Source organism: Mustelus asterias, chromosome 14 (assembly GCF_964213995.1).
Source record: "Mustelus asterias chromosome 14, sMusAst1.hap1.1, whole genome shotgun sequence".
In the NCBI taxonomy this organism is placed as follows: Eukaryota; Metazoa; Chordata; class Chondrichthyes; order Carcharhiniformes; family Triakidae; genus Mustelus; species Mustelus asterias.
Window position 1 is genome coordinate 29,075,410 of NC_135814.1, and position 26,697 is coordinate 29,102,106.

The window sequence follows — 26,697 nt, forward strand, 5'->3', positions numbered from 1 at the left end:
TAATAGAGAAGGTAACGAGAGAGTGCAGAATGTAGTGTTACAGTCATAGCTAGGGTGTAGAGAAAGATCAACTTAATGGAAGGGAAGTCCATTCAAAAGTCTGACAGCAGCAGGGAAGTATCTATTCTTGAGTTGGTTGGTATGTGACCTCAGACTTTTGTATCTTTTCCCCGATGGGAAAAGGTGGAAGAGAGAATGTCTGGGGTGCGTGGGGTCCTTAATTATGCTGGCTGCTTTGCTGAGGCAGCAGGAAGTGTAGACAGAGTCAATGGATGGGAGGCTGTTTTGCGTGATGGATTGGGCTACGTTCACGACCTTTTGTAGTTGCTTGTGGCCTTGGGCAGAGCAGGAGCCATCCCAAGCTGTGATACAACCAGAAAGAATGCTTTCTATGGTGCATGTGTCAAAGGAGCATATTTAATCATTACCAGGATCAATTATATACATCAGTAAATGTGACAGCACAGTGAAAATGCCCCTCTCTGTCTTGCCATCACTGTTGAAAAAATGTAAAAATGTACAAGGAGAATGGTAATATTTTCTTTGAAACCGTATAATTGTGGTTACAAGACATATTCCTATTGAAGTCATATTTAGATACAAATATGAAGCAAAATAAATAGTTAAATGTTATTGTCAGGTTTTGATACGAGTACTGCATAATGAGTACAGTTTTAAAAACAATAGAATATAAAGGTAGAGATAGAGTCATAGAGATACACAGGCCCTTCGGCCCAACTCGTCCATGCTGACCAGGTATTCTAAACTGACCTAGTCCCATTTGCCTGCATTTGCCTCATGTACCTGTCCATATGTCTTTTAAATGTTGTAATTGTATCTGCCTCCACAACCTCCTCTGGCAGCTCATTCCATATAAGCATCACCCTCTGTGTGAGAATGTTGCCCCTCAGGTCCCTTTTAAATCTTTCCCCTCTCTCCTTAAACCTATGCCCTCTAATTTTGGAGTCTCCTATCCTGGGGAAAAGACATTGACTATTCTTCTTATCTCTGCCCCTCATGGTTTTATAAATCTTTATAAGGTCACCTCTCATCCTCCTACACTCCAGGGAAAAAAGTCCCAGCCTATCCAGCCTCTCCTTATAATTCAAACCTTCCAGTCCCGGTAACATCCTTGTAAATCTTTTTTGCACCCTGAGATTTAGCATGGAGTTATTCAGGCTAACCCATAAAAGCAGATCAAATCAGATATGGATGATTTCAATTAATCCACCCAATGGGAAACTGAGGAGATCAGCAACGCTGGGTTTACACCACTGCTCAATTTTACCCTTCACTGAAGTGAAAAGAGAGTAATGTTGGATAAGCCATTGTCCCATTCACTTCCATTGGTCTCCTGTTTGTCGAAGCTTGGTTAAAATTGATAAGGTTGCTGAAGATAGCGTCACAAAGGTTTTACTTCAAACAAGGCTCTTAAACCTGTCATTACAATGTCTGCAACAGAAAATGTCATTCTATTGTCCAATTAAAATGCATTTTGGTGAGGTAGATATTTTGGTGACCTCACTCAGTTTGGCTCCTTGAACCGTGGAGCTATTATGCAGGCAATGCTTATTTCAACAATGAGTAATACATGCTGCAATCAAGGTGCATGTCAAGCTAATGAATGACCTTATCCAGGAGAACATGGCCAAAAAAATGCCCCATGGCTAATTTTAAAGAGTTAAGAAGTTAACTCCTGAGTGAAACGGAAAGATGGACTGTATGACTGTCTGTGGAGTGTCTTCATGCCTCTTTTAAAGCTGAACAATAAACTGTGTTGGCGTTTCGTTTTGGTCTTTTTTGGGATAATTTGACTGTAGTCTCTGTAAGCGGTGCAAAAGGCTGCGGAATTTTAAAAGCGAATTACATTCAGCACAACATAAAAATTCTGCAATTTTTGCGCTCATTTAAAAACATGGGCCAGAATTTTACCATCCCACCTGCCACGGGAATTGTAGCAGGCGAGGGGCAGACCATGGATAGTTAACTGTTATTGTCAGGTTTTGATACAAGGACTGTATAGTGAGCCCAGTTTTAAAAACAATCGAATATAAAGGTAGAGATAGATAGAGATATACAGCATGGAGAAAGGCCCTTCGGCCCAACTCGTCCATGCCGACCAAGTTTCCTAAACTGAGCTGGTCCCATTTGCCTGCATTCGGCCTATATCCCACAGTCATACAGTCCATCTTTTTGTTTCACTCAGGAGTTAACTTCTTAAACTCTTTAAAATTAGGCATGGGGCATTTTTTTTTTGCCATGTTCTCCTGGATAAGGTCATTTAAAAGTGTTAGCTTTTATTAACAGGGGGTTGGAGTTTAAGAGCAGTGGGTTATGCTGCAACTGCACAGGACCTTGGTGAGACCACATTTGGAATATTGTGTGCAATTCTGGTCACCTCACTATAAGAAGGATGTGGAAGCGCTGGAAAGAGTGCAAAGGAGATTTACCAGGATGCTGCCTGGTTTGGAGGGTAGGTCTTATGAGGAATGATTGAGGGAGCTAGGGCTGTTCTCTCTGGAGCGGAGGAGGTTGAGGGGAGACTTAATAGAGGTTTATAAAATGATGAAGGGGATAGACAAAGTGAACGTTCAAAGACTATTTCCTCGGGTGGATGGAGCTATTACAAGGGGGCATAACTATAGGGTTCATGGTGGGAGATATAGGAAGGATGTCCGAGGTAGGTTCTTTACTCAGAGAGTGGTTGGGGTGTGGAATGGACTGCCTGCAGTGATAGTGGAGTCAGACACTTTAGGAACATTTAAGCGGTTATTGGATAGGCACATGGAGCACACCAGGATGATAGGGAGTGGGATAGCTTGAGCTTGGTTTCAGATAAAGCTCGGCACAACATCGTGGGCCGAAGGGCCTGTTCTGTGCTGTACTGTTCTATGTTCTATGTTCATTAGTTTGACATGCTCCTTGATTGCGGCATGTATTACTCCGTTGACCTCGGGTGGAATTTTCGGTCTTGGGGTGAGCACAGCCGGAAAACCCCGTCCAAGATGTTAGAAGTAGACCCTGGTCACGGAAACTGTCACGCCCCCTCCGGTTGAATTCATCACCATTATGAATTTGTGTCAATTGCACTCATTCGTGGGCCCTTAATGAGATTCTTCTTTTAAGTGTAAGGACATTAATAGGAACGTTTTAAAGTGCTTTTGAATGCAGTCCTTTTCGTTCATTAGGAAACTGACTACCTTAATAAAACTACCAAACAATTCTCTATATTTGTAAGCCATTTTCAGTAATTAATAATCTGATTATTCACAGGTGGCAGATCAATACTGATTTAAAATGCTTCTATTTTGTGATAATCCTTTTTTCAGCCGTATGAAGCAAATGGCATTGAGTTGCCGCTCTTAAATACACCAACAAATATTTATAGGGCCTATTTTCTTCTTAAATTAAAACACTGGCCAATTGCATTGCCTCGGTGCTAGATTTTGAGTTCTGCAATTTAAAATGAGTCTGAGCAGAAATTAGAAAGCTAAATGCACCCATTTTGCCAACTGAGCCCAAAGTGAAAACTCTTCTTCACTGTGATTTAAGTACTCAAGCCAAGCTTCCAGCATCACTTCCCTTCAAATGAAGATCAGGTGGGTTTAGAAGGGATGATAAATCTGCATCTGAGGTAGTGAGGGAGGGGAGGGGATTATATCACTGGATATTTGATGGGTCTTGAGGTTGCCTTTAGCAAAATAGGTCTATTGTCTGGAAAATAAATGGGACACATATCTGGGGAGCTGCTTCACATCGAACATAGCTCCGCTTGCTGTTAGAAGGGTAAAATTCCAACAGCTAAAGGTTTTTTTTTCACTAATCTATTCCTAGCATTTTATTAGGGTCTTGTGTGAGCCGTTAATTGTTGTATCTCTCCTCCTGTGAAGTAATGGTAACGTGCACCCTGCTGTGTGGAAAGTAGACCACCAGCTGGCTGAGAAATGAGCAGCATTAGAATGCTTAGCCTGGATACTGCCTCCCTCCAGGGAAAGGATTATCATCAAAGAAACAAATTAATTGTAAAACAGGAAAGAGAGCTTTAATTATTGTTGCTGCAGGTATATCTGCTGCCTTTTGATTTTTTTTTCAACGAACCACTTAAGTTGTATTTCGCTTGGGTAACTTATGAAATGTGAAATGGCCACTGGCACACTTACCGCCATGATTCCAGTAAACCTGACCACTGAGGGGAGGGCATGGGGGAAGAATGACACAAATCAAACTGCAAACTCACAGGGGCAGTGAAAAAAAAAACAAAATCTACTGTGTATATGTGTTTTATTTAAAAAGACACCTGTTTACAATTGTGAAGGAGTGTTACTGCACTGCTGCCTAAGCTGTCTCAAGTGTTCCTCATTTTCCTTTATAGGTTGCAGTGAAGCCATGTGGCTGCATTAATGGTGGAACATGTGTTACAAATATCAATTTCCCCCCAGGAAGTGGTGAATACCTCTGTGTGTGTCCTGTTGGTTTTGAAGGGGAGCTTTGCCAGGAAAACATAGATGAGTGCAAATCAAATCCATGTGGTGTTGGCACCTGCGTGGATGGTCTCAACAGCTATTTGTGCAACTGTCCAGCTGGTCTCACAGGTAGGAAGCCATCTTACCACCTGTAGTTTATATCATAACAAAAGTTAGATTAAAATCGAAGGGATGTGAGCATGTTGAATCATTTGTAAAATTGATAGAAATCCAAAAGAGATCTGTTTATTATTTTGTTAACCGTTTCATGTTACATGATCTTGCAGAATTCCATGATTACAACACTGGAGTTGCACTATAGTTAGATGACATACTTTTGAAAAAAGAGACATTTGCATTTAGAAACATAGAAACTAGAAGCAGGAATAGGCCATTCGTCCCAATGAGCCTGCTCAGCCATTCATTATGTTCATGGCTGATCATCAAGTTCAATATCCTGATTCCACCTCCACACCCCACGTATCCTTTAATCCCTTTTGCCCCAACATCTAATTTCTTCTTGGAGTCAGACAACGTTTTGGCCTCAACTACTTTCTGTGGTAGTGAATTCCACACATTCAACACTCTTTGGGTGAAGAAATTTCTCCCTACCTCAGTTCTAAAAGGTTTACCCCTTATCCTCAAACTATGATCCCTAGTCTGCACTCCCCCACCATCGGGAACATTCTTTCTGAATCTATCCTGTCTAACCTTGTTAGAATTTTATCAGTTTCTATGAGATCCCCTCTCACTCTTCTCAACTCCAGTGAATATAATCCTAACCGACTTAGTCTCTTCTCATATGGCAGACCTGCCATCCTAGGAATCAGCACCTTTCATGAGTACAGAACATGCTAAAACACCTTACAGCCCATGAAATACTAAAGTGTAGTTCCAGTTACAATGTAGGAAATGCAGCAGTCAATTCCACAGACAACTCCCTCATCTAGCAACGTGATGATGTTCGTTGAGGGATAATTATGTGCCAGGAGATCATGGGTAACACCCCTGCTTTCCTTCGAAATAGTGCCATGGTTTCTTTTACGTGAGAGAATTGACAAGACTCTGGTTTAACTAGGTGGTCATCTGCGGAAAGTTGTGCATCATGTGGTAATACCACCATCTGCATGTTCCACGCCAACCAAATTTGGAACACTGTTGCTGTTCTTTAACTCAAACTGAATCAGAATCCTGGAAGTCACTCCCTACCATCACTGTGGGAGTACCCACACTAGATGGACTGCAACGGTTCAAGGATGTGGCTTACGACCATCTTCTCATGGGTAACTAGGGGTGGGCAACAAGTGCCGCCAATCCCACACCCCATGAAAGAATTAAAAAAGAAGCAATTTTAAAGGTTTAGTCAGATTTGGATCAGGCTTTACTTGTGATTTTCTATGAATAATGTGTACCATCTATTTATACCAACTCCTTTATTGTCCTAGCACCAAAATACAAAGCCAGTAGCAAAGTGGGAAGTCTTTCAGGCCTTCAACAAATTTAATTTGTTTGCAAATGGAGTCAGGAGAGGGAAAATAAAATCAAAGACTGACAGGTCTTAGTGAGGGGAAGTTGATGTCTACAGTTCAATCTGTTTTGCCGTGATATACTGTCGTATCTACCTTCGTTAAAGTAATGGTTCATGAAATAGAGTTTTACTGAATTGTTATTTTCACTGAAGCAAGACCAAACATTATCAGATTAATAGCTCAGTAAAGCAGTCACCATTGCTCACCATCACAGACCTTGTCTATCGGAAAAGCATGATGTTAAACATTTGTTGATCATTCTCTTTGTCGTTTGTTCTTCCTTTAGTGACCGCTCCCTGCATTAGCTTGGTCTCCCTTTTCTGGAGCCTCCTGTGAGGTGTCTTTGGATGTTGTGACAATAGGATGTGTCAAAAAAGCTTTCAAAAAAGTCTATTCATTGTTAACTTTCCAATTAGAATAGAGTAGAATCCCTACAGTACAGAAGGAAGCCATTCGGCCCATCAAGTCTGCACTGACTCTCCAATAGAGCATATTACCCAGACTCTAACCCTGTAACCCGACATATTTACCCCACTAATCCCCCTAAGCTACACACCTTGGGACAATTTAGCTTGGCCATTCAACCTAACCTGCACATCTTTGGAGTGTGGGAGGAAACTGGAGCACCCGGAGGAAACCCCCGCAGACACAGGGAGGATATGCAAACTCCACACAGACAGTGACCCAAGGCTGGAATATTGTGGCCATGGGGGTGGGTAGGGGGCATACCTTGACATGTGGATGGGGAATGAGGTGGCAGAGATGGGGCATAGGCAGTGTCTGTGTGGCAGATGAGAGGGTGTAAGGGGTGAGGGCTAGAGGCCCTTTTCTCATTATAAATGGGATGGAGCTCCACAGCACTAAGGCAGGCCTTTTAAACAGAAAACAGAAAACATTTTCCAAGATCAGCACACCCATCTATAATCTGCACCCCCTCACCCAGAATGAAACTCCGACCTTTCCTGGCACTTTCTCCTGAAGAGGACAGGAGGAGCCAAGAATTTCCCCGACTCCCGCTACCTGCCTCAGGGATAAAAAATCCAGCCCAAACGTCAAATCACGTTTCTTTCTGGGGGTTTTCTGCAAAAGCTTTCCAGACTAAATGTTTTCTGACAGCAGTTACACTTCTTCCCACTGTTTACATGGTTTAATTCAGCTTTTAATAGTCCTTAACCCAGCTGGATGTTTTAGGTTTAACAATGCAGAAACATAATTACATGCAGCACTTTTCTTTCCAAGCAATCTGTCTAAGTAGGTTCTAATGGAAGTCGCATACACCATTTCAATTTCTGCTTTCCTGTATTGATTTTTAATTGAATTTTGTGGTCACTGTTACACTGTACGTAGTATGTTAAATTTGTTACAACAGTTTGACAAATGGCAGAAACTACATTCACTGAGAATTAGGATAATTTAATGGCATTCTGTCAGATTAAGTAGTCACAGCTCCTGCCTATCAAAGTGAGATGGCCTCACACAATGTCCAAGGTGTTATTTTCTTGGCCTAATCAAGATGAAGAGAAACTTTGCATAGGCTGGCACAGTGGTTAGCATTGCTGCCTCACAGCACCAGACACCCAGGTTCAGTTCTGGCCTCGGATCACTGTCTGTGTGGAGTTTGCTCATTCTCCCTGTGTCTGCGTGGGTTTCCTCCGGGTGCTCCAGTTTCCTCCCACAGTCACAAAGATGTGTGGGTTAGGTTGATTGGCCATAGTAAATTTCCCTTAGTGTCAGGGGGGGCTAGAGTCATAGAGGTTTACAGCATGGAAACAGGCCCTTTCGGCCAACTTGTCGATGCCACCCCTTATTTTAACCCCTAAGCTCGTCCCAATTGCCCACGTTTGGCCCATATCCCTCGATACCCATCTTACCCATGTAACTGCCTAAACAGTTCTTAAAAGACAAAATTGTACCTGCATCTACTACTATCTCTGGCAGCTTGTTCCAGACTCTCACCACCCTCTGTGTGAAAAAATTGCCCCTCTGGACACTTTTGTATCTCTCACCTTAAACCTATGCCCTCTAGCTTTAGACTCCCCTACCTTTGGAAAAATGTATTGACTATCCAGCTGATCTATGCCCCTCATTATTTTATAGACCTTTATAAGTTCACCCCTAAGCCTCCTACGCTCCAGAGAAAAAAGTCCCAGTCTATCCAGCCTCTCCTCATAACTCAAACCATCAAGTCCCGGTAGCATCCTAGTAAATCGTTTCTGCACTCTTTCTAGTTTAATAATATCCTTTCTATAATAGGGTGACCAGAACTGTACACAGTATTCCAAGTGTGGCCTTACCAATGTCTTGTACAACTTCAACAAGACGTCCCAACTCCAGTATTCAATGTTCTGACCAATGAAACCAAGCATGCCAAATGCCTCTTTCATCACTCTGTCCACCTGTGACTCCACTTTCAAGGAGCTATGAACATGTACCCCGAGATGTCTTTGTTCTATAACTCACCTCAATGCCCTACCATTAACTGAGTAAGTCCCGCCCTGGTTCGATCTACCAAAATGCATCACCTCACATTTATCTAAATTAAACTCCATCTGCCATTCGTCAGCCCACTGGCCCAATTGCTCAAGATCCCGTTGCAATCCTAGATAACCTTTTTCACTGTCCACTATGCCACCAATCTTGGTGTCATCTTCAAACTTACTATCCTCCTAAATTGTCATCCAAATCATTAATATAAATGATAAGTAACAGTGGACAGTCCCTGAGGCACACCACTGGTCGCAGGCATCCAGTGTGAAAACCAGCCTGCTACAACCACAATATTGTATCCATTTAGCTACCTCACCCTGGATCTCGTGAGATTTAACCTTATGCAACAGCCTACCATGTGGTACCTTGTCAAAGGCCTTGTTAAAGTCCATGTAGACAACATCAACGCACTGCCCTCATCTACCTTGTTACCCTTCAAAAAACTCAATCAAATTTGTGAGATATGAATTTCCTCTCATAAAGTCATGCTGACTGTCCTTAATCAGTCCTTGCGTCTCTAAATGCCTGTAGATCCTGTCTCTCAAATACCTTCTAACAATTCACCTACTACAGATGTGAGGCTCACCAGCCTGTAGTTCCCAGGTTTTTTCCTGCAGTCCTTCTTAAACAAAGGCACAACATTTGCCACCCTCCAATCTACAAGCACCTCACCTGTGACTATCAATGATTCAAGTATCTCTGCTAGGGGACTCGCAATTTCCTCCCTAGCCCTCCACAGTGTCCTGGGATACATTTCATCAGGTCCCAGACATTTATCTACCTTGATGCACTTTAAGACTTCCAGTATCTCCTTCTCTGTTATAAGTACACTCCTCAACTTTCCCCAAGTTCCCTAACATCCATGCTTTTCTCAACAGTGAACACTGATGAGAAATATTCATTTAGGATCTCACCCATCTCTTGTGGATCCGCACAAAGATGACCTTGTTGATTCTTAAGAGGTCCTACTCTCTCCCTAATTACTCTTTTGCCCTTTATGTATTTGTAGAAGCTCTTTGGATTCTCCTTTACCTTATCTGCCAGAACAATCTCATGTCCCCTTTTTGCCCTCCTGATTTATCTCTTAACCCTACTCCTACACCCCCTATACTCTTCAAGGGATTCACTTGATCCCAGCTGCCTATGCATGTCATGTGCCTCCTTCCTCTTCTTGACCAGGGCCTCAATATCCTGAGTCATCCAGGGTTCCCGACTTCTACCAGCCTTGCTCTTTACTTTCGAAACACTTTTGAAAGCCTCCCACTTCCCAGACATCCCTTTGCCCTCCCACAGACTCCCCCAATTAACTGTTGAAAGTTCCTGCCTGATACAGTGGCTGTGGAGGGGTCTTTCTCTGCATGGAGGTCAGTGACCAGTGGAGTGCCCCAGGGATCTGTTCTGGAACCCCTGCTGTTTGTCATTTTCATAAATGACCTGGATGAGGAAGTGGAGGGATGGGTTGGTAAGTTTGCTGACGACACCAAGGTAGGTGGTGTTGTGGATAGTTTGGAGGGATGTCAGAAGTTGCAGCGAGACATAGATAGAATGCAAGACTGGGCGGAGAAGTGGCAGATGGACTTCAACCCGGATAAGTGTGTGGTGATCCATTTTGGAAGATCCAATGGGATGAAGCAGCAGTATAATATGAAGGGTACCATTCTTAGCAGTGTAGAGGATCAGAAGGACCTTGGGGTCCGGGTCCATAGGACTCTTAAATCGGCCTCGCAGGTGGAGGATGCGGTCAAGAAGGCGTACGGCGTACTGGCCTTCATTAATCGAGGGATTGAGTTTAGGAGTCGGGAGATAATGCTGCAGCTTTATAGGACCCTGGTTAGACCCCACTTGGAGTACTGCGCGCAGTTCTGGTCACCTCATTACAGGAAAGATGTTGAAGCCATTGAAAGGGTGCAGAGGAGATTTACAAGGATGTTGCCTGGATTGGGGGGCATGCCTTATGAGGATAGGTTGAGGGAGCTTGGTCTCTTCTCCCTGGAGAGACGAAGGATGAGAGGTGACCTGATAGAGGTTTACAAGATGTTGAGAGGTCTGGATAGGGTAGACTCTCAGAGGCTATTTCCAAGGGCTGAAATGGTTGCTACGAGAGGACACAGGTTTAAGGTGCTGGGGGGTAGGTACAGAGGAGATGTCAGGGGTAAGTTTTTCACTCAGAGGGTGGTGGGTGAGTGGAATCGGCTGACGTCGGTGGTGGTGGAGGCAAACTCGTTGGGGTCTTTTAAGAGACTTCTGGATGAGTACATGGGATTTAATGGGATTGAGGGCTATAGATAGGCCTAGAGGTGGGGATGTGATCGGCGCAACTTGTGGGCCGAAGGGCCTGTTTGTGCTGTGGCTTTCTATGTTCTATGATACCATCAAAATTGGCCTTGCCCCAATTTAGAATTTTAACTTTTAGTTCAGACCTACCATTCTCCATAGCTATCTTAAAACTAATGGAATTATGGCCACTGGTCCCAAAGTGATCCCTCACTAATACTTCTGTCACCTGCCCTTCCTTATTTCCCAAGAGGAGGTCAAGTTTTTCTGCCTCTCTAGTCGGGCCATCCACATACTGAATGGGAAATTCCTCCTGAATACACTCAACAAATTTCTCTCCATCTAAGCCTAGCAGGATAAATAAGTGGAGTTACAGGAATGGGGCCGGGGTGGGATTGTGGTCAGTGCAGACTCAATGGGCCAAATGGCCTCCTTCTGCACTGGTCATTCTATGGATTCTCTGAATGGAAAATAATGCAGATGCTGGAAATTTGAAACAAAAACAGAAATAACCTGCAAGCATCATGGAGAGAGAAACAGAATCAACGGGCAAAATATTAGGTGGTCGTGGGGCCACGGACAGATCACAAATTGAAAGTCAGCATGGAACCCCACTGGGGAGGAAGTCCTGCTATCAGTGGATACTGCCAGGGACAGGAAGGTGGCTCATGGATTCCTGAGACAGTTAAGTCCAGGGTCTTGGGCTGGGAGGGGATGGGCAGTTTAGGGAGGGGTGCAGGGTTGGTGGTTGTGGTTTATTTAATGGAACAGGCGGGGAGATAGAAAGGAGGATTCCAACTTCCAAGGACTTCCCCCAATCTGCAAAGTGCGCCCCCAAAGATAGAGCTCCCTCTTCCTTCCCAACTTTGGGAAAGGTTTCTTAAAATAGCGGCCTGCCAATCCCGCCCGACTGCCCAAGCCAACCATTTTATGTTGTGGGCAGCGTATTATCATGGTCAGTTGGCTTGTTAACAAGCTCAATTAACACTTTGATTATATGGTGGGTGGATGGGCTGCTGATTTCAGCACCTGCCTACTCCCCTGCATTATAGGGATAAGCTCAGAGGTATGGAACTGCCATGTTTTCCATGGCCCCACACTCCCTCCCCCCTCACTGAAATCACACCCAGCATAGAATGCAGCCCAATGTTTCAGGTTGGTGACTTTGCATCAGAACTAGAAGAAGTTGGCGATGTCACAGGTTTAAAGTAAGTGCAAGGGAAATTGGTAAGGGGCTCAGGGAGAGTAAGAAGTGAGGGTCTGTGATAGGATGAAGTAACTGAAGGACCAAAGCGATCATGCTGCAAGGCAATAGGGGTCAGTAACAGGATAGGGAAAGCAACAACAGATGGATCTTGTTGTCCTTTGCTGTGTTCTCACAGCAGCTCAGGCACTTTACAGCCGACAGCCATACAGACTCAACATTAAGTTCAACAATTTCAGATCATGACTACTAGCCCCATTGTGTTCATTGTTAGTAATAATCCTGTTATTTCATTTACACCTTCTCCAAACCAATAGGAACAAGGAGATGATAGGACGATTGAGATCTTTGAATTGACTTGACCCAATATCTGATTGAAGACAGGGAGGCAGAGGCATTCATGGTCATTGTATTTGTTCTGCACAGAAAGAATATGAGCAGATCGATCTCAATCAACTTATATACCAGCCATGGTAGGGCGTTGTCGCTTTAAAGTTCTTTTTTTGAACCCAACAGGTATTTAAAGTCTCATCTTTTGTTTGCAGTATATATTAGAAAGAATATTATTAAACTAGAAAGAGTGCAGAAAAGATTTACTCGGATGCTACCGGGACTTGATGGTTTGAGTTATAAGGGGAGGCTGGATAGACTGGGATTTTTTTCCCCTGGAGTGTAGGAGGCTGAGGGGTGATCTTATAGAGGTCGATAAAATAATGAGGGGCATAGATCAGCTAGATAGTCAATATCTTTTCCCAAAGGTAGGGGAGTCTAAAACTAGAGGGCATAGGTTTAAGGTGACAGGGGAGAGATACAAAAGGGCCCAATTTTTTCACACAGAGGGTGGTGAGTGTTTCAAACGAGCTACCAGAGGTAGTAGTAGAGGTGGGTACAATTTTGTGCTTTAAAAAGCATTTAACTAGTTAATTTGATAAGATGGGTATCGAGGGATATGGGCCAAATGCGGGCAATTGGGACTAGCTTAATGGTAAAAACTGGACGGCATGGACAAGTTGCATCCCGGGCATCGGGCAATGACAGGTGGGGGTGTGTGAGGGGGGAGGGGAAGAGGGGGTGGGGACTACTTGGGTGGGGACTATTGAGGGGCGATCAATGGGGCGGGGGGGAAACAAGCTGCCATTCTGCACTTGGGATGACTGAGAGAGGGAGGAAATGAGGGCGATGGGGGGGCTGGCCATCCGGATGGGAAGGGGCCGGGACTGCAGGGAGAGTCAGGACTGGTCATCAGAGGGGGGAGTTGGGACTGTCTGGGGGAGGGAGTTCAGGATTCCCCGGGAGGGGTCAGAGAGACTGGGGCTGGCCAGGGATGGGAAAGGGCGGGGAAGACATAGTGGCTGGCCGAGGGAGGTCCGGGAGGTCAGCAATCAGGGGATGGGGGTTCGGAAGCCCATGGATGGGGGGGGGTTTGCGGGGCTGGCCAGCTATCTGGAGGCTGGCAATGGGGGGAGGGCCAGTGCGCATGCACCAATCTCCGCTGTGACAAATCGGCGCATGTACAGTGGCCTGCTCAGCACTATGCTCCCAGCCTCTCAGGTAGGAATAGGCCCCGTCCCCAGATTTCCAGAGTGAATCATGCTATGGCACTCGGTGATGTACAGATTGTTGGAGATTCATTCTGGAAATTATGCGAAAAATCCCAGCTGGATTTACTCCCATTTTCCCGCACGTTGGGAACTTAGAATCTTTTTGGGGGATCCCGGCCGCTGTGTTTTTTTTAATTCATTTGTGGGACATGAGCATCGCTGGCTGGCCAACATCTATTGCCCATCCCTTGTTGTCTGAGGGCAGTTGAGAGTCAACCACATTGCTGTGGCTCTGGAATCTCATGTAGGCCAAACCAGATAAGGACGGCAGATTTCCTTCCCTAAAGGACATTAATGAACCAGATGGGTTTTTCCAACAATCGACAATGGTTTCATGGTCATCAGTTGATTCTTAATTCCGGAGTTTTTACTGAATTCAAATTCCACCATCTGCCATGGCGGGATTCGAACCCGGGTCCCCAGAACATCAGCTGAGTTTCAGGATTAATAGACTAGCAATAATACAACTGGGCCATTGCCTCCTCTACGCATCTGTTATAATTGCAGTGGGTAGTTGGATGTGACTTCCTGTGGGGTGTACAACAGAGCAGTCCTCTTGCTGCAATTGGTTTTTAGGTGGAGCAAGGATAAAACCAATAGTATAGCACAGAAATGTTATCTCAGTCAAACATTAATGCTAATGTTTAAATAACTGAAGGCAGAAATGTACATAAAACAATCACATATCAACACATTTTACAGCTATACTTCAAATTGGTTTATGTCAGAAGACATTAGAGATGTTTATGGACACAATTGTGAATAGCTTATCAGCTTCTGTCACTATTACCAATTGGAGCAGTTGACCTTCTACCTTTGTCTGGCTCTGTGCCGATGTTTGGTAATTGTAACTGTGCGCTTTCTGAATTCTAGATTGAACATAGAATTTTCCATACTTGTATTCTTGACATTGGCCCAAATCTTCATGGAGTAGGAAGTGTCCTGCACCTTAGCCAAAATAGAACAAGTTCCAAGCCCATACCCTGTACCCACCATTTTCTCTAAGGGGAGTGAACAGGAGCGGGACATCTTTCACAGGGCTATGGTTCACAGATTTAAAAGTAAAGTTACCTTCACTCAGACGACATTTTCACCACCCAAGGTTCTGATGCAATGCTTATGAGCTTTACAAATTTGAGGAAAAGTTCTAAACCTAACAGAGTTCTTTGGGGAGGTCAGGTAGCCTTTTGAAACAGGTCAGGTACTCTCCTGGAGAGTTTAAGGTATCCTTTTGGGATTATCAAGAGTGGACATGGATGTGCGTAAAAGCTGGATAAGGACTGTGGAACTGTCGAACTATCATGCCAGTTTGCTAACATAGGCCTGAAGGTTATCATTATTATTTCTTGATGGTTACTTCCACATCCTATCCAGATCACAGTGGTGGGCTGTGCATTCACAGTTGAATGACAGCTCTAAGTGGTTATGAAGGGATTAGTTCCCTTTGAGGGGCTAAGAATACAAATGTTTGTTTTTAGAATGTATTGAGTACTCAAAGGTATTTAATGTATTAAATAGATGTCTTATCATTGAGAGTGTTTTTAATATCATGGAGTCTGTAATAGATACTTAGAACTTTATTTTTTTTTCATCTCAGCGTGGCTCATGAGGTTAGCCTATGCTGCATACCAGTGTGTTGGCATGGAGGGTGTAAGGATAAAGAATGGAGGGTGGGGGAAGTGGTTGGTATGAGTTGGTACTAAATTGACATAGGAGCTATAAAGGGCAGTGGGGATGACTGGGAACTAATGGGGGTCCTTACAGGATCATAGGTTGGCATGGAGGGTATAGAGAGCCAGGGGGGTGAGTTAATAGGCAAAGGTTGGTTTCAATGGTATGAAGGAGATGGCAGTGGGTAGAGAGGCATAGGTTGGCATGGAGGGTACGAGGAGCCATTTGGGGGTGAATAGGAGATATGAGGTTGTGTGGATGGGGTATGAGGATTGTGTGGGGAGTTGAGGGTTGTGAGGGGTGAGGGCTAGAGGACTGTTCTTATCTCAATTAAGCTGAAGTTCCAGAACACTGCAGCAGGCTTTTGAAGCAGCCCCCCTCAGCACTCAACACCCTCTGTGATTGCCTCCGCACTGTTTCTAGGGGTGGTGGGCCTGACTCCGGTTAGCACCTGCCCCTCCTGGGAAGGTTTTTCCCAAGCTGGGGTTTGGGGAATCGGGACATTTCTTGACTCTGTGCACCCGACTGGGGAGAGAAAATTCAGGCCACCATTACAACTGTTTTGGACGTTACGTCAAATATTTTCAATTGTCTCTTATTCCCTCCTGGAAATGGGAGGATTGTACTTCTTCAGCTTCTGGAAGACACATTGGTTGGAATTCTCCAATCAGTGCTTTGACTTTGCTGCCCAACTTGGTGTGTTAATGGAGATTAAACGACTGTATTGATTGGATGCTTTCATTTACCACATGTGGTAAGCCAAGCTGCTGCTTGTCAGTGTCCCTATGAGGGCTCTAATTGAAGGTATTGAATAACAGTATTAATATTAGAAAAGGCCCATTAGGCAGACAATCATCCCCAAAATGATCTATGCTCTTGGACATAGATAAAATAACTCAGTGAACCTATACTTACAATCCTTTAACATGAACATTAACAGTAGCTGCAGCCAAAATAGGACAGAGCTCTTTGTTGATAGAATTGAACTATTTGCAAATCCCTGAATTGGATTGAAATTTGCTTTTATTAAAAGTGAAATAATCCGGGGCAGGAGTCTGAGACAAATAGAGACCTGATAACAGCTGAGAATTCATTCAGATCCTTCTAAACTGCTAACAGCTGCTCAGCCTGTTCTCAATTGCCTGGTGTGGCTGAGTTCTACTTATCATTTTCTGCCAGAGTTCTGGGCTTTTTTTTCCACTTATGTGGTTAGATCCATAAACTGTAGTGTATTTTCTTTGCTTAAGGTTGTTTCCATAACAGGAGGAAAAGGCACTTAGAAAAATAAGTACAGATTAGGGAGTCGGTGGCATAGTGGACTAGCAATCCAGGGACCCAGAGTAATGCTCAGTGGACCCCAGTTCAAATCACACTACAGCAGATGGTGAAATTCAATAAAAATCTGGAATTAAAAGTCTAACAATGAGCATGAAACCGTTGTTGATTGTCGTCAAAACCCATCTGGTTCATTAGTGTCTTTCAGGGAAGGAAATCTGCCATCCTTACCCAGCCTGACCTACACGTGACCCCCAGGTCCACAGAAATTGTGATTGACTCTTTTAAAAGAAAAGCCCTCTGAAATGGTTGCACAAGTGATTCAGTTCAAGGACAATTATGGATGGGCAATAAATGTTGACCCAGTAAATGACTCCCACTCCCATGAAACAATTTGATTTGATTTGATTTGATTTATTATTGTCACATATTAGTATACAGTGAAAAGTATTGTTTCTTGCGTGCTATATAGACAAAGTATACCATTCATAGAGAACGAAAGGAGAGAGTGCAGAATGTAGTGTTACAGTCATAGCTCGGGTGGAGAGAAAGATCAAATTAGTACGAAGTAGGTCCATTCAAAGTCTGATGGCAGCAGGGAAGAAGCAATTCTTGAGTCGGTTGGTACGTGACCTCAGACTTTTGTATCTTTTTCCTGATGGAAGAAGGTGGAAGAGAGTATGTCCGAGGTGAGTGGGGTCCTTAATTATGCTGGCTGCTTTGCCGAGGCAGCGGGAAGTGTAGACAGAGTCAATGGATGGGAGGCTAGTTTGAGTGATGGACTGGGCTACATTCACGACCTAAAAAAAGACATTTGACCCTCTTGCTCATCCTTGCATTGAAACATATCTAACTGCTTCTTGACCAATTCCGGTGTGTTTCTATCTGGTATATTTATATCCATTATCCCTTCTCAGGTATTAATCATCCTTCAAGTGGTAATCTCCCAATATCAATACTGAAGTTGCCTTTTGCTCGTTTGTATCCACAAACTTGTCTCATAGTTTAACTTTAAAAATTGCACTAGATTAACCTTTCCTATTCTACTTGGTTACACATACACTTCTATAAGATTCCTCAGATCTGCTGCTTTAAAAGCTGAAGCATCCTTGGTTCTACTAATTTTTCATTACAATTCAATCCTCTGACACTTGTGGTCTCGAGAAGAATAATTCATCAAAGTAACTTGAATACTGTGCCACTGTGCTTGTGTATTGTAGAACTAATGGTATGTACATTTGAGGAGGAGGTCATTCAGCTCACAATACCTGCCTGGTTGTCATCTTTTCAATTTTGAAGTTATTCAAGTTAATCCTTTCAATTATCTCTGTTTACTTTCCCCGTGCCCTTCCATATTCTTCCTTTACAAACATTTATTGGATTCAATCTTAACCGATGTTATACTTGCTGCCTCAGTGGCTGTTCAATAGTAGTTAAAGCATTCCATGTTCTGTTAGTTCTATGTGTCAACAATAGCAATTGCCTTGGCATTTTCTCATGTTATTGAGGTTATTCCTCCTTGTCATTGATTCCCCAACCAGTGGGGGAAGGGGAGGTGGCGGTGGGAGGTGCATAGATCCCTCTCTATCTTTTCAAAATCTTTCATACTTTTGTTCACCCTTCCCTTCAACCTTGGGAATTCTGCTGAAAAAGTATTTGATTTGATTCGATTTGATTCATTATTGTCACATGTATTGGGATATAGTGAAAAGTATTTTTTCTTGCACGTTGTACAGACAAAGCACACCGTTGATAGAGAAGGAAAGGAGAGGGTGCCAAATGTAGCGTTACAGTCATAGCTAGGGTGTAGAAAAATATCAACTTAATATGAGGTAGGACCATTCAAAAGTCTGATGGCAGCAGGGTCGGTTGGTACGTGACCTCAGATTTTTGTATCTTTCTCCCGACGGAAATTATAATTGTGTTTTTGTTTCCAGAACAGGTATGAATCAATTAGTCTGCTGCTTGCTTCAAAATGTGGATTATACATGTTCCAAAGAAAGTTTCTTGCACTGTGCGTTAGCCAGGTACATAAGAGGAATGTTGGAATGGCATCATATATCATCATTATTCAGCAAATAAATAACGCATCTTTTACTCTCAGAAGTCAAGGTCTTTAAACAAAGTAGTTCAGTGCACAGGAGATATATCAAGTGATTTAAAATCTTACAGCAGAGGTCTCAAATTTGCAATGGATTTGGGCAGGTGAAATAATTTACACACACACAAATTTAATAGTAAGAACAGGAATATATCATTTGGCCCATCAATCTTCCATGTTGCTGGCTGTATATAAAAGGAAAACCTTATGGACAATGTGTATGGATTTTAAACTTTAATTTTAAAGTGGAAAATTTGACTTCATTTATACTGAAACTTGGAACTGATGCCAGCTCCACTGAACTTGTAGGACCTTATTTCAGTAAAGCAGCAAAGTAATTTTCAGCCATGCAAAATTTAAATATAATTGCTGAATGAAAACTCTTAAGTGTGCCTCCTAGCATTTAAAAATTGCAAAACATAATTGGACCCATTCTCCAATAATTAACTTAATTTCTCCTCATTATCCACTAGCATTACATTTTTAGCACCCTCTCAAACCCGTATTTGTTAATGTGCAACCAGCATCAAACTGACTCAAGTTACACAGCATACATATTCCCATATACAATCCTGTCCCAGACGTTTCACCTCCTCCAGAATCAACTCACAAAATAATTGACGGGAATGTTAATAGTTAAAGAGAGTTTGGGTCGAGATTTAGGAGAATTGTTACCGTCAGCCAAAATAGCAGCGCAGTGTGCCAACTTGTGAGTGAACTCAGACTTGTTTTGATGCATATGTGGAAACTCATCCAGAGAGGAAGATTGCTGCTTGCAGTAGTTAAATTAGGAACTTTTAGTCAGATTTTTGACCAGTAACATCACAGTCCCAGGTTCCCTGGAGTTCTTGAAGATTGCCTTTGAGTGGTAGATGAGACAATTGTGGAGCGATTCATGAGGCAGATTAAAGGCACGAATATGAACATCAATAAATGCTCAGTTCCCTCACCTGATCTCTTCGCTCCCACTAGGAAAGGTTTTGTTGAGATACTAAATGTGTGAGTCTGAGGGGCAATGAGGCTGACAACTTCAGGCAGCCAGTTGTTGAGAGACCTACAGGGGTCAGCAATGAGTTACAGTAGGCATTGCCCATGTAAAATTCTTGGGCTTCATTGGTCAGCTCCCTCACGGGTGTCATCAGCTAAGTTTAAACAGAGTATCATTTGTTCCCTAGCAACCACTCCTCCAAAAAGATCAGGGGGCTTGGACTTTTTCAGAATGAAATATATAGTGGATATAAATTTTGTCCTTCATTGCTCGAGGGATGGAGTTTAAAAACAGCAAGATTATGTTGCAGCTGTATAAGGTGCTGGTGAGGCCACACCTGGAGTACTGCGTACAGTTTTAGTCTCCTTACTTGAGAAAGGATAAACTGGCACTAGAGGGAGTACAGAGTACATTACCTAGGTTGATTCCGGAGTTGAGAGGGTTGGCTTATGAGGAGAGACTGAGTAGACTGGGGCTATATTCATTGGAATTCCGAAGAATGAGGGGAGATCTTATAGAAACATATAAGATTATGAAGGGAATAGATAAAATAGAAGCTGGGAAGTTGTTTCCACTGGCGGGTGAAACTAGAACTAGGGGGCATAGCCTCAAAATAAGGGGAAGCAGATTTAGGACTGAGTTGAGGAGGAACTTCTTCACACAAAGGGTTGTGAATCTGTGGAATTCCCTGCCCAGTGAAAGCAGTTGAGGTTACCTCATTGAATGTTTTTAAGGCAAAGATAGATCAATTTTTGAACAGTAAAGGATTTAAGGGTTATGGTGAGCGGGCGGGTAAGTGGAGCTGAGTCCACAAAAAGATCAACATTGATCTTATTGAATGGTGGAGCAGGCTCGAGGGGCCAGATGGCCTACTCCTGCTCCTAGTTCTTATGTTCCTATCATAGCAGTTTCCGAGAAATCTGGTGCACACGTGCTTAAGCCATCTCTTGATACTGTACGCCATCCAAACATTGATTTCCATGTGGTTTATCAACATTCTTGGTGGATGGGATTGCCCACCTGTGTGTGTGGTTAATGACAAGTTGTACCTGTGGGAAGCCAGTCAGAGAGGCAAACCCAAAGGCCTGTTCACTTTGATGAGCAGGATGTACAGACAGAGCCTCGGCTACTTTGACCTCTTGTAAGAGCACTGTTTCTGGTTGCTTTGATTGTCAAGACCCAAGACCTCCTAGAAGAAAACCTTGCTGGACCTGATGGCTACACATTACCTGTTCTTGTGAAAGTGACTTCTGCCTCAACTTTATTTTGCCTCTGCATTCTTCCGGGCTGTGAGATATATCCAGTATTTCCCAGAAAGCTGTGCACAAATTCGTAAGGCCAGTGACTGGTTTATTTGCTATGGTCAGTAGTTAACTTTGTCCGCGCTGATGCTCATCAAAGTAACAACAGATTGCTTACGCATGTGTGCGCCGGATTTCTAGGGAACTGCCATGATGCTTTTATTCTGCAAAAGTCCAAGCTCCCTGATCTTTTTGGAGGAGTGGTTGCTAGGGAACAAAGGATACTCTGTTCAAACTTAGCTGATGACACCTGTGAAGGAGCTGACCAATTAAGCTCAAGAATAGGGCGGCACGGTGGCACAGTTGTTATCACAGCTGCCTCACAGCGCCAGGGACCCGGGTTCAATTCCGGCCTCGGGTGACTGTGTGGAGTTTGCACATTCTCCCCGTGTGTGCGTGTGTTTCCTCCGGATACTCTGGTTTCCTCCCACACTCCAAAGATGTGAGGGTAGGTGTATTGGCCATGCTAAATTGCCCCTTAGTGTTAGGGGGATTAGCAGGGTAAATACGTGGGGTTACAGGGGTAGGGCCTGGGTGGGATTGTTGTCAGCGCAGGCTCAATAGGCCGAATAGCCTCCTTCTGCACTATAGGGATTCTATGATTCTGATAACAATGGCCATATGGCCACAGGGTGTTTCAGTTAATTATGATGAGGTAACTTGGGCCCAGACAGATCCCGAGGTGCCCTTCAATTCTGCCTAGCCAGAGTCTCCAAAATGATCCGAGTGTGCTGTCCACTGCACAACAGTGAAAGTAGGAGCTGCAGGAGGAACAATGTGTTAGGCACACACAATCTGCAAAGGATTCCAATGAAGATAAGGATATCTCTGCCAAGCCAGCCACTCATATTGCTGCTCAGGGATTTCAATGTAGCTGTAAGGTTCAGTTAGACATTACCACTATCATTACCACCACACCAATGTAACAGTCACATCTTACAACCACTTTCCCCTCTCCATCAGTTCCCAACTCCAGTGACACAACACGGTTCTCTAATCAATTGTTTGTTCATTGCGCATCTGCACAGGAACCCCCATTCCCCCACCCACTCCTCCCGATGGATTCTCATCAATTCATGTCTTCCCATTCATCTGCAAGCAACTGAAAAGGTGACCTCCCAGCAAGCAAGCAATGCCAGAAAACGGTGCAAAGTAATCAATTTAATGTGTTCCGAGCTAACAATAGAAAGTTAACAATATAACATTTTGTCAAACACCTATCCTTGTTGGTGCATAACTTTGTTGAACTACAAAGAACTTCCAGTTGGCTGGAAGCTCTCGAGGGAGGGGATTCCTTCTGTGAGGTGCGTAAGACCCATACTGAGCTTGTTAAGGCCACCCTCAGTGCATTATACCTGGGGCAGCCTTTGATCATGAGGGGTGAATGATAGACCACACCCACCACTCACCCCACACCATAAAACCCAGTCTAACATTTCTGCCATCCTGTTAAAGGTGACGTACAGAGTCTGCATGTTGTGGATTCACTTGATTGCGAAGACTGATGTTTCACAGAGTTGTCCAAACATGGAGAAAGACACTTTCGCTCCATGACGTGAATCTGCTCATGCTTCAGCTGGACTTCTGCACTGTCATTGTGGACAGTGCATGCGGAAGCCTGCCAATGCATCACAGATTCTCGAATGTGTGCTTTCCATCAGCGCAATAGGCATTAATACTCCACGGCAAATCTGCACACCATGTATAATAACCATTGCGGAAGACATGAATCCCAATTTACTCACTAGCCAGGAAATGCCTATTGACTGGTAACATTTACAAAGCTTCACAGAATGGCAACTGTAAAATCAATGTGAGATTTCAGCATCATTTAAGTTAAGTGCTAGATTTTGTGGCAGCCATTTATGGCACTTTCCAAATCTGAGCCCCAGAATGTTCACACACATTAGTTGACATTTTACTCTGGGAAGCTGCCCGATCGCCGTACATTTATGGTAAAACCTACCCTTTCCTTAGCTCAAGGTGGGAATGGGAATTTACCACAAGTGTAGGGAATGAGGATGATGCATGATCAAAAATCTATAAAAGAAAAAATATAGTCCCATCGCTTAAACTGACCACACTTAAATAGAGCAAACCATTGCAATAACTATTGTTTTATTTCAAAAATATACTTTATTCATAAATAATCTGAAATATACATTCCAGAAAAAACATTTCCAATCATTACAAAAAGTGAAAAACAGTCATAGTTGCAGTTTCCTTAACTTCAATATTTTACAGTGCTCAGTTCCAAGACATTACATACATTACAATGCAGTTCTGAGTTCTTCGTTAAACTGTATACATTCATCACATTTCACTATGTGCTGCTTTTACAGGGTTGCACACAGTTACGCAGTCGAGAGTTTTTATTACAGTTACTGGCTCCTCGGTCTGCCTTGGTTGAAAGGCTTTAAATGCTGGCCTTTCCCCATTACGCCTTTGCGGTGGCTGCCCCAAACTTGAGTGCGTCCCTCAGCACGTCGTTGCAATAACTATTATCATCGATTGTCATCAATTATTTTGGGTAGAAAGAGGGGTAAAGTGTGGCCCATAGATCCTTCAGGTGTGATTGCCTACACTTCTCAGTTATGGAGCCACACCAGGGATTTAGTTCAAGACCAGGGATTTAGTTCAAGAGAAACTGGTCCAACTTGACTGATCTCTGCTGACAGAATCAAAGTGGGAGTTCACTGTTCTTTGCCATGTCTGTCAGAGAATATTACACAGAAGCTGTGGCCTAAATTGTACCAGAGAAAAATATGAGCAGAACAGAAGTATAGAGCAATATGTTCCAACAGTGTGGGCCCGATTTTACCAATCGGAGCCTAAGGGCGGGATCTGGGCGTAATACGGATCAGAGCCTGGAATCCTCTTTCCAGCGCGCCCATACGCGTTTTGCTGGCTCCAGTCCGATTCGCGCTGTGGGCGGGGTTTAGCACTGCCGGAACGATTGGAGCTCTGAACTGCGCATGCGCAGATTGAAAAAAGTCTGAAGCGGCACGAAAGAAAAAAGCAGAGAGAGCGGCTCTCTGGCACAGACCATCTGTGGGGGGGGGGGGGGATGTGTCTGACGTAGCATCCTCTGGCGGGGGGGTGGTGGGAGGGGGGGGGTTGTGACATATCATCCTCTGGGAGGGGGGTGGTTTGGGAGGAGAGGGGATGTGACGTGTCATCCTCTTGGGGGGGAGGAGGTGCTGCCACTCTGCGGCCAATCGGTGGGGAGGGAGGGGGCAGGGGGTTCCGCTGAGGTGAATAATGACAGTCGTGGTGTTTGAAGTATGCAGCCACTCCGGAGAGGAGTGATTCGTTCCTCTGGTGGGGAGGAGGGATCGGCCGCAGATTGGCAGCGGAACCCCCTGCCCCCTCCCTCCCCACCGATCGGCCGCAGAGTGGCAGTGGAACTCCCTGCCCCCTCTGCTCCCACCCCCCCAGGGGATGATCGGTCACGCCCCCTCTCCTCCCAACCCGCCCCCCACCCCTCCCCCCAGGGGATGATCGGTCACACCCCCTCCCCTCCCACCCCCCAGAGGATGATACATCATACCCCCTCTCCTCCTCCCCCCCCCCCCCCCCTCCCTCCCCCGAGGAGGAGCTGGGTCAGAGAGCCGTTGCAGTCTCTGACCCTGTTCTTTGGAGGCTGCAGTGGCGACTTCGGATTTTTATTCGGCAGGTCGATTAGAGTGCGGATCCGCATCGGACCAGAAGACGGTAAAGTGGGATTGGCAGTAGAGTTGGGCGCGTGGTTCATTAAGTCGATTTAAATGCATGCAAATGCATTTAAATCGTCGAGCCGCCCGGATTGGGTGTCAGTAAAGCTGCGATCTGCTCGGAATCGGGTGCAGATCGCGGTATAGGCCCGACGCCCAACTTTACCGTGATTTTGCGCCTGAAAACGGGCGCGAAGGTTTGGTAAAATCAGGTCCTGTGTCTCTCTCCCCTCTACCTGATTAATATGGGGCTTTATATGCTGCAGATCTGCTATTATAAATTTTGCTTGTTTAAATGTTTCCTTCAAAATTGGTCATTCTAAATGTCAAGTTTCATTATGACCTTAATTTTACGATTGGGGGATGCCCAAAGTCGACGCAGGCGGGAGGTGATGTGAAACGCACTCCTGCCCGAGCTCGCATTGTTAATGCAATATTACACTGTCACCATGGTTAGCAGTGCTAACTACTGTCCCACAGTGGGGCAGCACGGTGGCACAGTAGTGAGCATTGCTGCCTCACAGCACCAGGGTCCCTGGTTCAATTCCCGGCTTGAGTTACTCTCTGTGCGGAATCTGCACATTCTCCCCGTGTCTGCGTGGGTTTCCTCCGGGTGCTCCAGTTTCCTCCCACAGTCCAAAAGACGTGCTGGTTAGGGTGCATTGGTCATGCTCAATTCTCCCTCAGTGTACCCGAACAGGCGCTGGAGTGTGGCGACTAGGGGATTTTCACAGTAACTTCATTGCAGTGTTAATGTAAGCCTAGTTGTGAAACTAATAAATAAACCTAAAAATATAAACACTGGAGAGGTGTTAGTTGGCTATCCAGCGTCAAAAGCGCTCTGTCAAAAACTGAACTCTGCCAGTAAGGGTGGGCATCAAGAAAAGGAAATGTGCGGGCTGGAACTTCCAATGAGTTCTTTCAGGGGGACAACCACTCTGGAGTTATCTGAGGGAACTGTATGCAATAAATATCAATGGAAAACTTGTGCCACATATTGAGGCAGCACAAACATGCACAGACTTCTGTCCCCAGACGCATTTGTTAACCTTATTTGAGCCCCGAATTTCATTCTGCCCTGGATCGAGGTGGCACCTAAAACGTAAAGGCCGCCTGGCCAATGGGCATGCCCGCCAACCGTAAAAGTAGACGGGCAACGTAAAATCCCAGTCAATTGCTGTTTAATTCACTTAAATTGGCTTCCTGATTGTCGGTGGACATGCTTCTGACTCGCATATGACTGCCGACCAAAACATTGTGCGAGGCCACCATGCATTCAGGAGGCATGCCCGATGTCTTCTTACGTAATTTTACACACCACCGGGTGAGGTGCATGCCTGCCCGAGCAATGTAAAATTCTGGCACATGTTTGAATTGAAACACTTTGTTAGCTGTCATTTCAGAAAAGCTATGTTCACAAAGAAAACTACTGCCCTTGAAATGAGAATTTGTAAGTCCGTTCTGGAGAAGCTCCCATTTTGATTATTGCCATGAATGGGGAGTCAGAATGCTGGGGAATTGTAGGGAACACTCAATAGCTCCTGTGTCACAACAATCACAACTTCAATTTAGATACCATCTCCAACAATGAAGACATTCCAAGATGATCACAATGGAGGAGTAGATGACAAGTAGTAGAGGAGAGGTTGGAGAGATGATTGAAAACACAGTTAAATCTTTTATGATGGCTTTTAAAGGCAACAGAAAGATCAGAGAAGTATAAAAAAACAAGTTGCAAAGAGTAACGTTTGCTGAAGACGTGGGCGGTGAGATTGAAACAGAAAGAGCGAAAAGGAAGGGAAGCCCTAGACACCAGAGTTGAAGAGGCTGGGACAAAGCAGTGGATAGGGTTGTGGAGCTGGGGCAATCATTGGAGAGGCGTAATGGAATTGAGATGAGGGTTATAATCGCTAATGATAAGGCGCTACTTGGGGCCAAGTGTGAGAGAAGAGAAAATTAATGAAGAAATCACCACGTATAATGACAGATTCTGCATGCCACATTGGGGTGTTTACAGCATTTTTTGTTTTTATTTCAGATTTACAGCATTCACAGTATTTTGCTTTTTTTCCACTAAATATACCCCTCTG

At 44.3% G+C, this 26,697-nt stretch overlaps 1 protein-coding gene across 1 annotated transcript in view; it reads left to right on the forward strand.

The window, feature by feature from the left end:
- Positions 1-26,697, forward strand: part of LOC144503550 (von Willebrand factor D and EGF domain-containing protein) — a 269,846-nt gene that overhangs the window by 185,648 nt on the left and 57,501 nt on the right. Inside the window, exon 18 of the mRNA XM_078228019.1 lies at positions 4,373-4,592. Within this exon, the coding sequence (XP_078084145.1) occupies positions 4,373-4,592 (220 nt within the window). The remainder of the gene's footprint in view (positions 1-4,372; positions 4,593-26,697) is intronic.